The sequence below is a fragment of the Stegodyphus dumicola genome, chromosome 6, assembly GCF_044657685.1.
Source record: "Stegodyphus dumicola isolate Sdum_Otavi_A_Nest chromosome 6, ASM4465768v1".
Lineage (NCBI taxonomy): Eukaryota > Metazoa > Arthropoda > Arachnida > Araneae > Eresidae > Stegodyphus > Stegodyphus dumicola.
The window spans coordinates 44,348,341-44,367,907 of NC_140773.1; the positions used below are offsets into that span (position 1 = coordinate 44,348,341).

The window sequence follows — 19,567 nt, forward strand, 5'->3', positions numbered from 1 at the left end:
GACAACTGTTCTGAGTTTTTCCATCACGAAAGTTCGGTGACGTTACAACTCACATTTATTGCTGGCAGCGATGGAATATGAAACCCACGGAAGCAGAATGCGGACGTTAATTCGACTGAAAAGGATTGTCAGGCTCCTAAATACAGCTTAAATTTATTAGGACCGTCAGGCTCCAAAAATCTGCTTAAATTTTATGACCGTCAGGTTCCTACATACAGCTTAAATTTATGGATCGCAGTGCTTAAATTTATTGGTGGCAGCGCTACGATATGAAATCCACGAAACAGTTTTACTTTGGCAATCAAAAAGAAGTCTTGTGTTTCACTCTAAAAAGATTGCGGCAGTCAGTCCGGGTAAAGAATGAAGCGTCAAGTTCCGAATTTCCGTTCATCTCAAATTTTGCGAGACAGATCTTCAGCATCTTTAAGTTTTCTGCGACCGCCAGTTTCCATAAATGTTTTCGCGAAGTGAGGAAGACTATCAGAAATTCTGCTCATCTCACGTTTTTCAGGCTAGGTCTTCAACATCGCCAAGTTTTGTGCGACCGCCAGTGTCCGTAAAAGTTTTAATGAAAAGTAGAGGACCGTCAGGTTCCGAAATCACCTCAAGCTCAATTCAGCTTACGTCAAATTTTGCCGGACAGTCATTGTTCGAAGACCTACAGTATCATGTTCAAGTGTGGGACCATCAGTGTCTGAAAGTGTGTATGTGTGTGTCCTGAGAAGTGCTTCAAAGTGTCGGTACCATCAGCGTCCATAAAAGATTTTAATTGTGAAAAACAGCTACAGGTTTCAGACCAACCAGGGTACCAAGTGGAGTCGACATTTCCAGGCGAGGATCCCTTTTGAGGATGGATAGTCATACCATCAGATGCTGAAAGCAGCTTATTGTTTTTGAAATCTAAGGAAAAATTGTATTTCCTTAAAAAGTCCAATCCGAGTATGCATGGATCTGTAATATCCGCCACATATGCCGTGTGATGGTAGGCGGCACTTCCAAACGTGATGTTTACGTTTAACTTCCCAGTTATGTCGATCTTGTCACCAGACGCAGTCTGAAGGGTAACACAGGATGGCGTCCAAATAAGTTTATCTTTAAACTGTTCAGCTAAATCTTTCCTAATGATGGTAACATTAGCTCCTGTGACAATGATCATTTTGCAAGGAACTCCATCGATATTTCCATTGATGGACAGTCCGTTATTGTTGCCACTCACTATAGAGATCTTAAGCGCTTTAAAACAGGGTTTTTCATTATCTGGCAACCTCCGTTCCTTGATATGGTCATTAATTTGTTTCCTGCGTCGTTGCTGAGAAATGGTCTCAATTTTCGTACCCTGGGGTGTTCTGCAATTCTTTCGTACGTGGCCTTCAGCTCCACAGTTCCAGCACTTAACGGTCGGTTTCTTCTCACCAATATTCCGTCTCAAGGCGTTCAGTTGTCTAGTTAAATCGTCAAGTCGAGCGGTGACTTGATCCCCTGGCTCCTGGACTTGAGCAGTTCTGACTGGGTGGCGGTCTCGACGAGTGGCTTGCTGGGCTGCCTCAAATTTCATGGCATACACTAGAGCACTTTTTAAATCTTTTACATCCGCCATTCGTAGAGCTTTCTGTATTTCAGTATCTCGGATGCCGTCGATAAAGTATTGCAAGGACAGGATTTCCCTTGTTTCTGTCGGGCATTCCGAAAAGGCGAGATGGGACAGCCTTTCAACATCCGCGGCGAACTCCTGAAGTGTTTCGGTAGGCTTCTGTTGACGAGATTTTAATTGGAGCCTGCTGTAGTCTTTTAAACACTTCTCCCCAAAGCGCAACTCCAAGGCGCCGGACAGAGCTTCGAAATCTAACCTTTTGTTTTCGGGAAGAGTCTGAAGGATATCCGCTGCGTCGGCTCTTAGAGAAGCGGCGAGATGACAGGCCTTAGCTTGGGAATCCCATCCATTCGCATCCGCCACGATAGAAAATTGTGTCTTATACACCTGCCAGGAGGTCTTCCCATCATATGTGGATAGCTTCAGAGGTGGACGAGCAGGCATTGGTAAGAATTTAAAATCATCACTCCTGCTCCCTGCCGACGCTACGAATTTCTTTAAAGTATCCATTTCTTTGGCAACTGCAGAAACTCTCTCATCAATTTGTTGTTCGATTTGGTGTTGAACGGCACAAACTCTTCCTTCAATTCGTTCCTCCACAGCAGAAACTCTCCCTTCTATATGTTCTTTTACAGAAGAAACTCTTTCTTCTATTTCTTCTTTCACCGAAGAAACTCTTTCTTCAATATGTCCAACTTTATTTTCAACTGCGTCAATTCTGCCTTCCATAGCTTCAAATTTATTTTCTATTATGCAAGTAATTTCTCTTTTCATTTCTTCTTGACCAGCTTGAACGGCTTTCATTTCGTCCTTAACGGATTCCTGGCCCAATTTCATTTCTTCCTTAACGGATTCCTGGCACAATTTCATTTCTTCCTTAACGGATTCCTGGCACAATTTCATTTCTGCTTTAACGGATCTAATCTCTGCTTTAACAAAGTCTTTCATCTCTTCTTTAAATGATGCTTGGCCAGCTTCCATCTTTTCTTGGAATGCAGCAAAAGCACTAATGAGCTGTCTCAATTGTTCTTCCATCGCTCTTGTTATTGGCATTCGAACCCCACTCCTGACACCAAAAATTGTTGCGTGCGTACGGGTTCGTTACGAAATGAATGCACAAGTCCGATGAAAAATGAACAAAAATTTATTATTATCACAACAAAAATGCTTAAATTTTCTCAAATTATCATGCAGTATTACGATATCTCACAGTAGTTATCTTTTAACTACTCAAATGTCCAATAGAACGTAATTCAAAACAGCTAAAGAAAGCTAATACGCGAATTCGCTACAATCAATAACAGTAGTTTTCTAAACAACAACAAACTAAGCAACTGCTACGAACTGAGATGTTTTCCTCCTTTTATAATATTTTAAAATCACGCGCTAGAATTTTCCAGTACTTTCTCGAAATCAAAAAGAGATGTTTATTTATTTAATGCACGCGCTCTTGTATTTTCAATTTTCCGGCTTAGCTTTCTTTTAATATTCGTCACGTGCTGCTCTGCGCGAGAAATAAAACCATTTAATTTATAATTGAACTAACATTAGCTTTTTAAATACCAAATTCGTAACACTATATCTGCCAGGTAAACTGTGAGGTTTATTTATGCTAATTACGTTCATAACCTGTACTGTCACTTCTCTCTTCTCGTTCTTCTTTAAGAATGCAAATTAGCTCGCGCCTAACTTAAGTGAAGTTTTGAGATTGTTTAGAGAGTGTGTGTTCTGCCTGCTGAAGTCTACGATACTTGTCTGCTGTTCTAAGGTAACAGTTCCTTGTTTAGAGAGTGTGTGTTCTACCTGCTAATGCTACGTTACTAGTCTGCGATTATAAAGTAAGTTCCTCTCTTCGCCGTTGCTTTGTACTTGCGATAGCTTAAGAGCCAACTTTCGCGTTTAAATTACTCTGCGTAGCTTTTGGCTAATTGATACTTAGATTTAGTTTTAAAATTTCTACTTTGAGTTCTTGCCATAATTATTGGTTGATTTTTAAACAGTAGGTGTGACTTCTAACTTAGTTTGAAAAAAAAAAAAAAAAAAAGGTCTACATCCTTCTAATTTTTTCCCCTTCATTTTAGACATAGCGATAAGTCGTTTACACTGTTTATTGAGGATTTGCCACAAGTTACATTTAGTAAAAGGCATATTCTTTACAAAGTAAATAAATTTTCTGCTCTGAAGATATGGCAACAATAATTGGAATATATTTCGATGATATTAGCAATCTAAAGTCAAGGCTATTTATTTTTAAAAGTGCTGGAACAGATAATAATACATTTAAAAGAATTTATTGGCCACTACTCAGTTTGATCCATAGTCGATATTACTTTTATTAAAAAGAAAAATTTATAGCTTTTTAGGACGTTCTTACTAAATGTCATGAATCAAAATAGAAACGAAATTAAAACTTATAATATGATATTTAAAAGAAACTTACAAAATCATGAGACCAGTAGTCTTGTACCATTCCTTCCTAGATTCTCTATACGCTTTCATGGAGAAAATTTCACTTCTGTTTGGATAAGGACCTTCGTATTTGAAAAGAGTTTCCAAATCTTCAGGGCAAAAAGATATCACCCCGTTGAAAGAGCCAAACTTATCTCTTATGACATCTCCAAGAATTTGCCTTTTATGGCGGAGAGCTAGATGAAGTTTATCCATTTTGTATCGACCTAATAAGATAAAAATTTATTAGAGATGACTGCATTAAGAAAGTTGTATCTCATGCAACATGCATTTAGCCACCCTGACGGTATAGTGGTTAGAGGAGTGTACTGCTCTAGAGAAAATCCCGGATTCAAATCCCAATCCCGGAGAAAGCATGGCTGTAACTGTCCATCCCTTCATAGCAGACAACGGTGGACCCCTATTAGGTGCCTCCATAATAAAATGGCCACCACTTCTGGCCTTAGGAGTGGCCAAGTTTACTTAAAGAATGGCTGAGTTAACTAAAAAATTTGAAAGGCAAACATATTGCGTTTTGCCGAGTGGCAGCACACTTCTTTTATATTGCTGAGTTTCTTGGTCAAATTTGAAGCATAATATCTTACGTTTCGTAGAAAGAGTCAATACAAAGCTTTTAAACTGCCGAAGGTTTAATTAACAGTTCATTAAATTCGTATAATATATATATATATATATGTATATAAAGAATTTGGACCTCGTGGGGTGGCTTCTTGAAATCTTAGTGGACAGTGGTCTTCCTCTACGTTGAAAGTAAAGTGTGCCAGATTTTGTCAAGATCAGAATAAAAATTTAGACTTGTACGAATTACAAACACACGGGACACTCTTCTTTATTTATATAGATAAGGAGTATAACATCTTAGTAAATGTAAATATAGGGACTGGAGGAACGTATAAAAAGTTAGATTTTGTAATTTTTACAAAATTGACGTCTTGAAATGTAAAAATAGCAAAATATGATTCTTTGCGTCATTCAAAACATTTTTAAAGCTGGAAATATATGTCCACTACCAACGATTGCGAAAATAAAGGCTAGGTAAAAACTTCCGTGAACACACTATGCATATCACACGCGATTTTGGTACATGTCTTCTGTTGGCTAAAGGATTTCTATGTAAATGCAAAAGTTATTTAAATGTTTTAACTAATTTTAATTTTGTTGGTTTAAATGTTTTAACTAATTTTAATGCTTTAATACTAATCACTATAGAATTTGAGTTTTATTATTATTAGTTAAAATGTTACTTATTTTTTAAGTTGAACGGAACTTAATTATTTATTCAAAATCCTCGCATTTTTATTGAACATGAAATTAATTTTAAGAATACTTACCTATTATAGGCAGAAAAGCCCAAGCAGTTCCTATAAATGGAAGCATGGTTAGATGAGGTATTTCCTCAAACGGTTTTGCTTCTTCCCAATGAGAATCTCTGCCAATTCTAGTACCTGCAGTTATTGATGAAGCAACTCGGATACTGCTATTTTTCTCAAAGACATTCGGATGCCAGTTTTCTAAAAGGATCTTCTTCAGCATTTTGTATTTCTGCATCTTCCTTATTGAGCTCTGTAAAAATAAATTAATATTCATTTCTTTACCTTAGGAAATATAACTAATAGTTTAACAATTTCCGAAGTTTTAAAAATATTCACTTCTTTAATCATATAGATAAAGAAAGAGAGACTGCATCAAATACATAATGTTAAAAATTAAGAAAATAAATTTGAGATTGATCAAAAATACGTTAAATATAAAATGTATACCGTTTATCATTAATTCATTAAGTCTTAAGACGATCACACGCAGTTCTAGACGATTTTAGCCATGCTGATCTTAGAGAAGAGGTTATTAGTGATAGCACATATCAGTTTAGATTTACCGAACAATAATGAATTTACCCAGGGTTGGGATCAAAAGCTTTGTACTTCTTTGCCCAAATAAATGATATTATTGCTTACAAAGCAGCGATAAATTGCTTTAAAAATGTTAAAATTTAATTTTAATTACCCATTCACCGAACTGAAAGTATTTTAGGAACCGACTGAATCTCATCACTGATTTTTGAAGTCGGATCCGCGATAAAATAATACTGAAATGCGAGATATCCCTTTATTAAAGCAGATATAGTAACAAAGTTAGAGTTGATTACAAATGTAAACAGCGAATAACGTTTCCCCACCAAAAAAAGTAAGTTTTCTAAAATACAGTAAAAAGATAATATAGTAAAATAAGGAAAACAGATCTTCTGCGAAAACAGATTTCCTGCGAAAGGAAATATGACAAAAACCTTTCATTGCGAATTTTACTCCGTAATTTTAAATATACAAAATACAAGCAATTTTATATTAACTTAATATGTTTTTGGTTAATTACTTTTCCTTTCATTAAAACTGTTCTTACTTCAAAAATGAAACCAACCACCTGATTATTTCCAGAATTATCACCTAATTGTTTAACTTGCTTACAGAACTTTCAGCAAATCAAAAAATTACGAAGCCTTACATTATAATTTTACTAGTAATTTCAGAACCATGCGCAGCATATTAAAGATGTCTTCACCTTCAAAAGAAATAGTATAAGGTCGGTTTGAACTCCTAGCAAGCACCAGACCACAATATTATTAGGTTATTTTCTTTCTCCTTACGGCATGCCTTACTAGTGCAACTCGAAGCCCATTCCATATGTAACCGGAAAGTCCGGAATACTAATCTCAGTGACGGCATTGCGGATTTCTTCACTTGCCTGACATCCAAAAATTATTAAAAAACTCTATAATTGGCGCTCGAGCTAAAAGTTGGTGGACGATAATTTGTCACCACCAGGATCTGGCAGTTGGGTCCCCTCATTGAAAGGAGGAGTATATAAGCTATTTCCTCCGTTCTTTTCACGTGCCTTTACGATGTATCTGGAAACACGTCTGACGCGTAACTCGGAGGTAGTGAGTTCGAATCCCGGGAAGGGCTTTGCGGATTTCTTCAGTTTCCTGCTTCAGAAAAACCTAACGACTCCATAATATATTAAATTATTATTTTCCCGATTATACTGAATGATAGAAAACAAATCGCCGTTCCAAGAAAGAATGATTGGATAACGACCAAACTTTGCACAGATAGGTCATAAAACACTTACCAAACGACTGAATTTTCAACGATGCACAACAGTAAGAGAGTCGATTAGTTATGCAATCGATCTATTTCGCTAACTGTAACTGTAATAGTTAGATTATCACTTGAATCATTTTTAATATCACTGCTTTAGTAATTTTAATACTTTTATCTGCGTTGTACATTCAATCATCAGTCAACGTTTACTGTGACCTATGGGATCATATAACACTAAATTCTTTAAATACTAAATCCAGATAAGCAGGAAGAAATGAATAGTTTATTATGAAAATTAGCACATTAAATAGCACACAAAGCACAATAAGTAACTAGAAATAACTCAAGAAGAATGCTGATATTAAGGAGTTCCCCCTTAGCTTACCAAATATTATCATAAAATGCCTGAAACCGCTCTCGGAGTAAACCCTAACTCGTCATTCAGTTAAAAGCCAAATTTCTCAGCTTCATACCCCTTGATACTCCCCCCCCCCATATAGGTGGTTTATACTAGGTTTCTACTGCCACTGCGCTACTGCTACTTACTGTCTTCTACCGCGCTAAATGCTTCCCAGTAACCTAAGGGTGATCTTTTTGCCGGCCTTGGGATGCAAAATTCCTTTTTGGTATCGAAATGAGTGAACATCAGAGTGGTAATAATAAAAATAATTTGGGGAGTAAGGAATGAGACACTGTCTCAGTGAAAAAAATAGAGTCCATTGAAGATAGAAAGCACTCTACCGAAATATGGGGCCCTCTTGTTAAATTTCTCAGCTTGACCTGATTATAGAAATAAGTTGAAGAGTAACGGGAGGAAGCTCCCTTTGCTCCGTATGTCTTTTAAAAATTGCACCGTATGTGTAAGTATGTTTTAAAAATTCATCAGTTGAATAGCTAGAAAGCGCCAATACCAATGATTAAAAATTGCGGAGTGCCTATGGTTCAAAACCATATACCTCCTCATCAGAATCACATAAAAGCAAGCAGAAATAGGAAAATTGCATAAGTAGTAAACTTGATGCTCAATAGAAGGAGCCAAAGTTTAGGGAAAGTTTAGTTTTGGCTCTCGAAAGTTTAGGGATAGCGAGAATTTATAAAACTTTAAAGATAAGCTAGAAAGCGTTTGGTCTCCGACTCGTATTTGTACCCTGTAGCATGGGCTCTGGAAACGCCTGCAAGAATCGCTTGTAAGGTTTCCGCAAACGCCCAAATGTTACCCACTTGACGAAAAAATGGTCGCCAAGGTCCGTCAGCAAAGCAACTGACATCACCGTTCTAATTAAGCTATGTTTACAATTCCAATGTTGTTGCACTCAGTTTCAAAATCTGCAATTCTGTTTAACAAATAAAAAGCACTTCACTTAAAGTCATTGACCACAAATTACATTTAAGTATTAAAAAAAAGCCCTCAAAAATTATATACTTAAAAACAGTATATAAATAAAAAAATACTTACAACAACGTACAGAACGTATTATCTGTATCGCACTAAATATCGTTATATTTTACAATTTTTCAACCGTTCATCTACATAATATTAGCAACTAATTCCTTTAGTATTATGTTACCTCTACATGAGCAAATTCATACTTTTTTTTCCCCAGAAAACCTGAGAGTTAGAAGTAGAATGCCTTTCCTTGTTAGTACTTTTCTAAACTTTATACCTTATTTAACTGTAAAATATAAATTGAAAGATAAAATTTTAATGTTTAAAAAAACCATATCCAAAACTATAATTTTGACCTTAATTATTTTCAATATTCAATCTATAATTAGACGGATGGTTACAATTTGTACTTTAATCTGAAATACAATTTTGTAATTAAAAAACCAGATGCACCTTAAGTTGTATAGGCAGTTCGTGTGCTTTGTCATGTTGAAACAAATTAGTGACATATTTTGCTGAAATTAGCTATAAATCTCAGTTACGTATACAATCTTGAGTTAAATTTTCTGCTTTTGTGATAATACTTTTAGATCTAAGTCCTATTCATAAGTTACAATTAAAGAAATTTTAAACAAATTTTACTGCAATTTTTTTTAGTACCTCGTTATTAAAACTTTTCTTATCCTACAAAAAGTAAAATAAATCGTAAAATGTAATCAAACCGAATGACCCCAAAGAAATAAATAAAATGAAAATGACAAAACAAAATTGGGAAGAAAAATGTTTTTGATAAGACAGAAGTAACACTCAACAGATGATACCTTCGAAATAATTCCATAACAAAAAAGGAATAAAGAATGTCATTCAGTGTAAAACTTTAATTAAATTTTAGGATAAATTATTCTTTAAAATTAACAGACTCAAAAAGAGTGCTAAAAAAGTGGTCAAAAAGTTTTTAATAATTGTTTTGTAGATATGAGTAGAAAAATCCATAGAGTTGAATTTTAGATTTTAAAATTTTTTTCATTTAAAATTACAGAAAAAGACCAAAGAAAGCTTGAAAAAGGAAGTAAAGGAACTATTGTTAGAAAAGTAAATGTCTTCATGTCATTGGCTTATCATGACGACTTTGAAAATAGCAGGCCCTTGTTTTAATAACAGAATAGTAATTAAGAGGAAAAATAAATCAATAAAAACACATAAGCCCTTTAAAACATCCTTCTTTATCCTTCTCGTTTGGAAATTTCAGATAAATAATTTACACTTTTAAAAAGTACTATAGGGTGTAAACAACTCTAGATTTTTTTAAAATACTATTAATGAATTTTGTAGCAACTTCATTTTCCTTTAAAATTTCGGTAACAATTAGAATTTCTTCTTTTTGTGTTTCTATTTCAGTGTAAACATTTTTAGTTCTGCTAATCTCAATAATAATAGTATTTGTAATAACTTTTTTAGATATGTTTGAGTTCCAATTTATAAGTTTAATAGTAGGAAAACAACTTTTTTCTTTTATCAAAAAGCTTAATTTCTTTAAGATTATGAATACTTAGATCAAGATAAACTATTTCTGTTTGGTTTTATTGGTCTTTTAGACAGTTTGGGTAGATGTTGCCGTTTTCGATGAAATTATAATTATTGAAAGTAATAATGTCATCAGTATACCTGTACGTGTATTCAAATTAACTGAAATCCTTATCAGAAAGGCTCTTTAGGAATTTGAATTCTTTAGAAAATATATATATTTCTTTCTCATAATAATTATTTTAGGCCGCTGGTAGCGCAAACTGATAGTCCTAAAAATAAATCATATATACAGCCTATTATGTTATCTCTACACGTTATCTCTATTGCCTATATAGAATCTTAGTTTCTTCAGTCATTTACAACTTATTTTTTGTTCCATTTCTAATTATATTATTATTCCTTTACTTATTCCCTAACTTATTTACTATAAGTTATTTCCTTATTTACAGTACGTATTCTTCCCTTATTTGCAGTATGTTCTCTACCAGTTGACGAATAATTAAGACCTTGAACACTGGGTTATTCGCTTCGGGCACAAATTCCAGCGAATGGACCGGGTGCATGCATGTTTTTTGGTTATGTTTTTGCTTTACTTCCACAATGTGTAACGTAGATACGGATTGGTTTTTCTTAACCTCTTGGCTCCCAGTGTATTACATATGTCTAGTGAGCCCCCGATTCTCTACAGCATCGAATAATAATTTAAAATTAAAATGACCAATCACCGCCTACTGCAGTTACATCACCACGCCGGGTGTACTCCAACTGCGCTAATGAAAATCCCCCCCTCGTCCTGGTATAGTCCAACTGCGCCGATCAGAATTTCTTCCCCCTGCTGCCTACAGGGTTAAAATTTAACTTTTCGAAGCCAATTGTAGCCAAGAGGAAAATAAAAATAAATAAATAGAATTACATATCACAAGACCAAGTAAAAAACTATCTAACAAGCAGGCTAATTAGTAGTTGAATAACAGTAATAAATGCGAGAGCTAACAAAGAAAATAAAAGGTAACAAAGAAAATAAAGGTAAACATACATATTAGCATTACAAACATCTTCCATTTATTATAATAATATCATAAATTAAATAATTATAAAGCATAGAAATTATATTTTTAATAAATTACATCAATAATAGTCAAGATGTCTGAACTAGACTGGAAAATTTAATAGAGTTCACTAACGTGCAAAAAATTATTTCATATCAAAGTGTGTTAAAGTGTGGTAAAAATATCTTTCTTAATTAAAGTAATCATGTAAATGTTTACAGAAATTAAATTTAGTTAAATTTAAAAAAAAGCTTAGCATGAAATCTATTTTAACAACATTACTATGCATTTGGAACACTGACGTAATTAATTAGAAATATATAATTAAATTAATAACAAGCTAATTAACAGCAACATTAAGCTTAATTTCATTCAATCTAAAACAAGCAATCGATGAGGAGCTCAGCATAACTGAAGTTTTAATGCTATTTTACGTAGATTTGCGTATAAAATAAAAGTTGCACTTGTGAAACAAGTGAATAATGTACTGATAGTCAACAGGAATTAAAATACAGTGGTTAAAAATATAACTACTTCTCAGAAGGTATGCAAATTTGCCATGGCTAGAGAAATTGAATGGTTATAGAAAACTCATAAAGTTAAGCGCTACAGTGTGAAAAGAAAATTCTGGAATAAACATGTTAAGAAAATTAGATAGAGAAATAATCCTTAATTTATTGACATCCATATAAACTATATGCAAATAATCCTTAATTTATTGACATCCATATAAACTATATGCAAATAATCCTTAATTTATTGACATCCATATAAACTATATGCTTTTGGAAAAAATGTTGTATATAATTTCCACCGAGGTATCAATCACCGAAACCGAGTTAATTTCTTTCCTTATTTTTTCTCATTAGAGGGATTTGTAAAAAAGATATGCGAAGGTAAAGGTGAAAATTTTTGCATTATTTTTAAAGAATAAATTTAAAAAATATTTTTACTTCATGAACTGAAATTTTTATGCTACATTTTTACACAGTAAATAAGTACAACAACAAAAAAAAAAAAAAAAAAAAAAAAGGCTGGAGGATCTCTGGGATTAGAAACTCGGATCGAACTACCAATGTTTAGTGACTTTTTCGCTTGATCGTAAGATCTTTCGAAATTAAGCTGAACAATATATTAAAGAAAGGAGAAGATACAGCACATGTAAAAACAAAAGTGGGCTGAATTATAGATTAACATGTTTGGTGAATGAGTTAAACATAGATAAGTATGCCATACAAATAAGTATGCCATTATGAAATATTAGGAATGTAGCATATAAGCATCAATGAAGAAAGCAATGGAAATCTAAAACACTGTAATCTAAATGTATAATATTATCAGTATATGCTATTAATTTCAATACTGCTGAAAAAATTATACATGAATAATATTATAAATCACACGAACTCCTTGCATTATAAATTACAACAGTTAGAAATATTATTAGCGTGATTTAGCAACCATCATTGTTAACAAATAATTTCAAGTAATTAATTTTACAAATAATTCAGCCTGAAACTAGATTAGAAAATAAGCTACATGCTGAAGCTTTGCCAAGGTGTTAGAAACATCTTCTATTAACTAGAGTTGTGATGCAAGAATTTGAAAAAATTATTATTTAAATATAAATTCGCATTAATACAATACAAAGTAGTATATAAATTCTGCATACATGAAAACTTGAGTACAGTGCAACAATATGAGAAAAGGAATGGATTAAAAAGGAACTGAAAATTCCAGGATATAAATATAAGGGAGTTTGATTTTTTTTTTTTTTTTTTTTTTTTTTTTTTTTGTTTGTTAATTATGAAAATTCTGCTGATGCTCATAATTATTAATTTATTAATTAAATGTGTATTAGAAATTAAATGTATGCCAAAGTACATCAGGTGGAAAACAGAATAAATATTTAAACGTTTCTAGTATTAAAATATGGAATTTGTGACAGATTTAAATAACCTTAAAATAACTTCAATGACTAAAAATGGAAAGCTTAATACGGGAATATATTGCAATAACATTAGAGTGAATTTAGAACGACTTAAGACGTCCAATTTTTAGATTTAATAAAGAGAATTTTTTTTTAATTAAATTATAACCGTTTACCTAAAATGGTAAATATGAAAGTTAAAACCATTCTGCTATCTAAGAAGATTTGTTAATATTTATCTAGATAAGAAACTTATTTAAGGTGCGCTACAAATCTGACATTTGATAGGTTGATTATGTATCAGTTTGTGTATGTCATGAATCTATCAATTTTACTATTCAAAACTGATATATATATATCAGCGACTAAAATCTACAACTTGGAAAGTTTTTAATTCTTACAGAGAATAAAAAAGATCTGCTCATCATTCCTTTAAGCATCATAAAACTTTAAAATTAGTGTAAAATAAATTTATTTTTACTTTAGCACACGCCAGACTTTAAATTAATATTTGTTTTGCATGCAGAATTTTTACAATATTGATAAACGAAAATAAAGGTCAGTCTCAATAGAATGTCCCATTAATGGCGATAAATGACTTTTTGTAGCACCCAATCTTCTTCGGAAAGAAATAGGGGACAGGAAAACTCGCGCAGTTCGTGGGTTAAATAAGAGGGGGACGGGTATCTTCGATCAAATTTGGCGCAGTTCGTACCCTACCACAACGCCATACACATCTTTTTCTTTTTTCTTTTCTTTTCGCTTTCGAAACCATATTGAAAGATGCTGATGTCACTACTAAGGCTAGTTAAAATAGCTAAAATAACAATTAAAAAAATATAATTTAAATTTTTCGGATTTTACATTACGCGGCGTTTTTTTAACGTTTTGTTAACCTTTATTTATTAACTATCATGTTCTTCGCTCTTAAACTATAAAATTCAGTTCAACAGCAATATCGCAATATAATTTTTTAATTAGCATATCTATAGAATTTCCGATACACAGTCTCGCGCGCTGGAGATCTTTTTTTTTTTTTTTTTTTTTTTTTTTTTTTTTTTTTTTTTTTCCCCCGTTTCGTAGAGTGTTGCCATTGCTCGCCTTGAAATCGTTGAGTTGGTTAATCAAAAATCCGTTAAAGTTTTACAAAATATGAAATAAATAATAAAGCAAATTCCAAATTAGGGCTTCCAACTGCCCATATTCGGTGGAGGATTACGTAATTCAAAATTTGATGGCTCTAGATACAGTTGTTTTATCAATTTTACATAAATATTTCTTCTTTTCACCTGATTTTCTTTGAGGGGAGGGGGGGCAAAGGCTAAACTTATTATGTACGAAAACGTAATAAGAATACATACATCTTGGTTTTTCTGAAATTTATTTTATTTTTTAGCATTTAAGGTTAATGCATGTAAAAACACTCATTTGTCTTACGTTTTGTTTCTAAAAGTATAAACATGCGGTATCCCTCCTCCTTCCTCTCCAAAACTCAAAAAATATGTATACATTTATTTAAATTTAGATTATTTTTTAATGCGTTTTATAAACTAAACAAGAAAAAATTCAGAAAATGTTGATAAATACCAAAACTTGAACAAAAGTAGTTTTTATACTAATAACAAAACCTAAATATTTAACAGGTAAATAAAAGGCTGACCTCATCCCCCTCCCTGTAAACTATGAAATCAACCCCCTTCGGTTGAGAACCCCTGGTATAAACTAAAAGGAAATTTTTAAGAAACATAGATATATTTACTGTATAGTATTAATTACCAGTAGTTAACCATTAACATAAGCTTGAATAGCGTTACCATTCTAAGATTAAAGACTCCTTAAAACAACGTTTAAGCAGCCTCAGTTGTAAACATTAATGAAATGAGTCTTAAAATGATATGCAAATATAAAAGATAATTTTACGTTCCACTTACTTAACGGGTTTTTATCAATCACATAATTTTCGTTAAATACAATCCCATTTCTGCTTGGCGCTCTTTTCCTTCATAAACACCACTCATCGCTTTGGAAACACTGTTTGACTTTTTCAAAGCCCAGCATTGAGTAATTATACATGCAGCGACATCTACGGAAGGAAAATTTCAACTAGCTTACCTCTACGTGCTTGCTTTCGCCTGGCCTTGGATGGAGTAGAAATCCGCTAACCCTGCACGTCTGTTACAAGATAAAAAAAAAATCTTTTTTCTTTTTAATGATTTGAAGGCACTTTTCACGCGTCCCACGCTCTGCTTGATAGCAACAATAAGCGCCGCTTATTGCGATCATGTTTGTCCAAGATTATTTTGATAACATTAAAGAATGTGTTACCCATCAAGATAGCCCACGAGAAAATAGCCCATGACAAAATAGCCGAAATATAACTATAAATATCCCTATTTCAAATTCGATTCTAAAAACACTTTATGTGAATATCAACTTTTTATATAATTCGACAAAATTTACATCTAGCTTTAATATCTAATCATAAATATAAAAATATTTGCTACACATTATATACTTTTGTAAAAGTAATAGTAGTAAAAGTAAAAGTATAAAAAATAGGCCCAATAACACCAAACTTTTGTACTCCGTATTGTATCCGCATCAAATTTGTACTCCGCATCAAATTTGAATGTGTATATTTTTATAATGCAATTATGTGCAAGATATAATTACTGATTTGTGCATACGCCGTGGCACTCGTTTATATCGCTTGCATATATTAAGATACCAAAAAATTTAAAAACTCTTTACGGGACCCAAATCAGAAGCCTTTTATTCAGGCTATTTTGGCGGGGTACTTAAACGATGATAAAAAATATTCTTCATAACAGTAATAGAACTTAACTAATTTAATGTAAATAAAACATGAAACATATAAATAAGTATTTTCACAGAATTTTAATTAGTAAAATGCAGAATTTGCTTATTAACTGTTCATGTAACAAAACTATTTAGATGTAACCGAACTATTTCATCGAACGCCATCTAGTGGCGACAAAATCAACTTACGACAGTCAACCTCCTGCGATGATCATAGGTTTTCCAATATTATGTCTCCGTGACTCGAACGTTAATTCTAAATGTTAGGTCAGGGATGGGCCAACTACGGCCCGCCGGCCAACTTCGGCCCGCCGGAAGTTTCTATCCGGCCCGCGGATAGAATTTTAATTTGCCGGTCCGAGGCAAATTAAAAGAACTATATACTTATATATCCATCTCCTTTTCTACTTTGTTTAATTTTTTTTCCTTCCTTTTTTTCAAAGGACTGATGATCTTTTTACTTTCTCTATTTTTGTTCTACAAAACATAAATCGACGGAAATTGCAAGCACAGACAGCTTTTAATCGGTAAAGTGTTAAAAGCGGAAGTTCCTTGTTAGTTATAGCTGTAGATTTTCGACAACAAGCGTTATCTCTTTCTCGAGCAGGTATATGGGAATCCAATATAGGTGAATTATACCTCTTAGAAAAATCTTAACTTAAAACTTAATAAAACTTAATCTGTTTGCTGGAAACGACTTGTCTCATTTCCCGAAGTTAAATTCAATACCCTCAGTAAATGAAGAGAAGCTTAAGAATTATAAAGATGGCTTGAAAAAACTACATTTTTAGTTCGAACGCAGATTTCAGTGCCATTCAAACAGAACTGGATATTTTTTCCATGGCTTTCAACGTAAATTGTGAAGCAGTGAGGTCATATTTGCAGCTTGAATTAATTGATTTGTAATCTAACAATCATGTCAAGCAGTTGTTTCTAAATATGCCAAAGTTTGAGTTTTACAAATCATTATCGAAAGTAAGTTTCTCAAATTTAATATCTCACGCCCAGAAAATAAGTGCTATGTTTGCTTCATCTTATATATGTGAACAAGTGTTTTCAACTATAAACTTTAGAACGAATTATTTAAGAAGTAGACTGGCAAATGAGCATATAGCCTCGTTCCTTAGAATCAGTACATCTCACTTCGAACCTCAATATAAGGAACTTTTAAAAATGAAATCGCAATTTCATTCATCTCATTAATATATTTAACTTGTAATACTTGTATATTGTTTTTATAATACTTGCATGTTGTTTTTAAAATTTTAGAAAAACTTATCTTGGCCCACCAAACTTTTTTCTTTCGATTTTTGGCCCGCGACCGAAAACATTTGCCCATCCCTCTGTTAAGTGTTATGTTTTCATGTATATTTTCTTTGTAACTGTTTCTGTGCTCTGTTAATAAATACTTTTAGAGCTAGGCAGCGTTACTTTTATAGAAGAACGGTTACAAAATGGCGCCCAACGAAATATGTAGAATTTCTTTTAACAAAATAGCCCCAACGAAATGTTGCGAATTTCTGCTTGGATTTAAAAAGCCCTTACTCTCGAATTTAAGTTTTGGTTGCTGGAGATCGGCTCGATCTCTTTTCAGACGCAGACTCCTGCCAAAAATAATTTTGGAAGTCATATGTTGACGTAATATAATTTGTCGTACTGTTAGTGCATTAAATGGAAAGCGAACAACTTTGAAAGTAATGAAAAGATAAGTTTCTTTTAAATTATTGTTTAATTTGAGTTTAAAATTATTATTTGTGGTAAACTGATTCTGAAAGTAAATGCAAATTCCTTACTGAAATCACATGTATAGATACTACATAAAAGCATTAGCCGAAAGCCAACAGCATTCTTTCACAAGAAGGATACTTTTAAACTTTGATTAATTTGTTATTTTAAAATGTTTAATGTGCATACTAAATTCAGTTATGGCTACTATTAGTAAACTGAATGCAGCTTTTAGTGATAAAATTTTGAATAGTTTCACTCATATTATTGATTAGAATTTATTATTTTCAATTCTCAGTAACAGAAGCAAACGGCTTTATCTACCATCGCAGATATGCCGTCCCCAAAGTTTGTCAAGCAACGGCAATCTTTCTTACAAACTTGCTCCGGGTATCGTCGATACATTCTAAATTTCTCTCAAACAACCAAATCTCTGATTGATTTAACAAAGAAGAAAACAAACAAAGCAATTAACAAAGCAATGTGAAAATGGGAAGTACAACAATAAAATGCTTTCCAAGGGCTCAAATCAAAATTAAATAGCCCCCGATTCTTAAACGAGATAATGAGGTGAAGCCTTTTGTCATTCGAACAAATACTAGCAATGTAGAGATTGGAGCAGAGTTGCTCTAGGACTAGAAAAGTGAAGAACATAGTATAGAATATGTCAGCCGCTTGTTCTCGTCTTCAGAGCGAAATACCCCACCATAGAAAAAGAATCCCTAGCAATAGTAACAGGCACCACGATCATCTCTAACCACCAACCATTGAAGTGGCTAATGTCTTTAAAGTCACCAACTGGAGGCTCGCAAGATGGGCCTTACAAATCCAATCCTATAATCTGACTATCAATTACACGCGTTGGCAATTGAACTTTATTGCCCTATGTGATAGTGAATACAAGATCTCCAACGGCTTTTGATATTGCCGATCTCAACGAGCCAGACAAAAGTCTCGGCAAAATATCAAGCCTTGAAACCATTATTAAGAGAGTTTATTATTAAGTTTCAGAATTCAGGTCGTGTAACCCCAGTGGTTCCTTTGAAAGATAGGTGACGCCCAAAACATGTAATATTAACCGAACTTTTGTATCCATTTCAAAAGATTCTTCTGAATCTAAAGCTATACTATCAAACTCGAGCCATCTTGTTCTATACCAACTGCACAAAGTAAACAAATGCCATTTCCTTACTTCATGCCGATACATCTACGAAGTCAGAGATGCAGAATATAACATAACTTTTTGGATGTAATCGAACTATTTTATCGAATGCCATCTAATGACGACGAAATCAACTTAAGGCAGTCAATCTTTAGCTGCGATAAGGTTCTCCAACATTATGTCTCTGACTCAAATGTTAATTCTCAATATTAGATGTTCTGTTTTGGTGTATATTTTCTTTATAACAATTTCTATGCTGTGTTAATAAATACTATTAGAGCTAACCAGCGTTTGTGTTAATAAAGGAACGGTTACATTCATAATAACTTTGACTCAATAGTTCATGTGCGAACTGTTCAAAACATTTTTGGCAATTCTTTGGCTGATGTTATACTCATAATCTTAATGCTCGTAGAGCATTCCCTCATTCACTATGAGAACAAGTAAATATAAAAGTGAGGGAGAAAGAAACAAAAGGCAACCTTAGTTAGGCGTACATGATTTTAATTCTTTTAGGAAAGCAGAAGAAAGAAAATTCTGCAGAAGTTTTTTTTTTTTTTTTTTTTTTTTTTTTTTCCCTTCAAGAAGAGAGACCATTATCTGATCACCTCCGAAAACGATGGAATTATTCAAAATCTAAGCCAAACTCGGGTTACTTATCTGCTTTATTTTTACTAAAAACAAAGTGTTTGTCTGCATAATCCTAGACTTGGTGACATTTTTCTCGTATCTACTTGAAAATTTTTATAATCTATTTTGACCTTATTTGGCGACTCTGAATCTTAATTAGCGACATTTCTTCAGCAAAA

The 19,567-nt window shown here is 33.0% G+C and overlaps 1 protein-coding gene across 1 annotated transcript in view; it reads right to left on the reverse strand.

The window, feature by feature from the left end:
• The window catches only part of LOC118203441 (putative cytochrome P450 49a1), a 35,593-nt gene extending 20,415 nt beyond the window's left edge, over nucleotides 1–15,178 (reverse strand). Inside the window, exons 1-3 of the mRNA XM_035375718.2 lie at nucleotides 14,983–15,178; nucleotides 5,392–5,623; nucleotides 4,032–4,266 (exon numbers count right to left, since the gene is read on the reverse strand). Of these exons, the coding sequence (XP_035231609.1) occupies nucleotides 4,032–4,266; nucleotides 5,392–5,608 (452 nt within the window). The 5' untranslated portion in view covers nucleotides 5,609–5,623; nucleotides 14,983–15,178. The remainder of the gene's footprint in view (nucleotides 1–4,031; nucleotides 4,267–5,391; nucleotides 5,624–14,982) is intronic.
• Nucleotides 15,179–19,567: the final 4,389 nt, after the last annotated feature.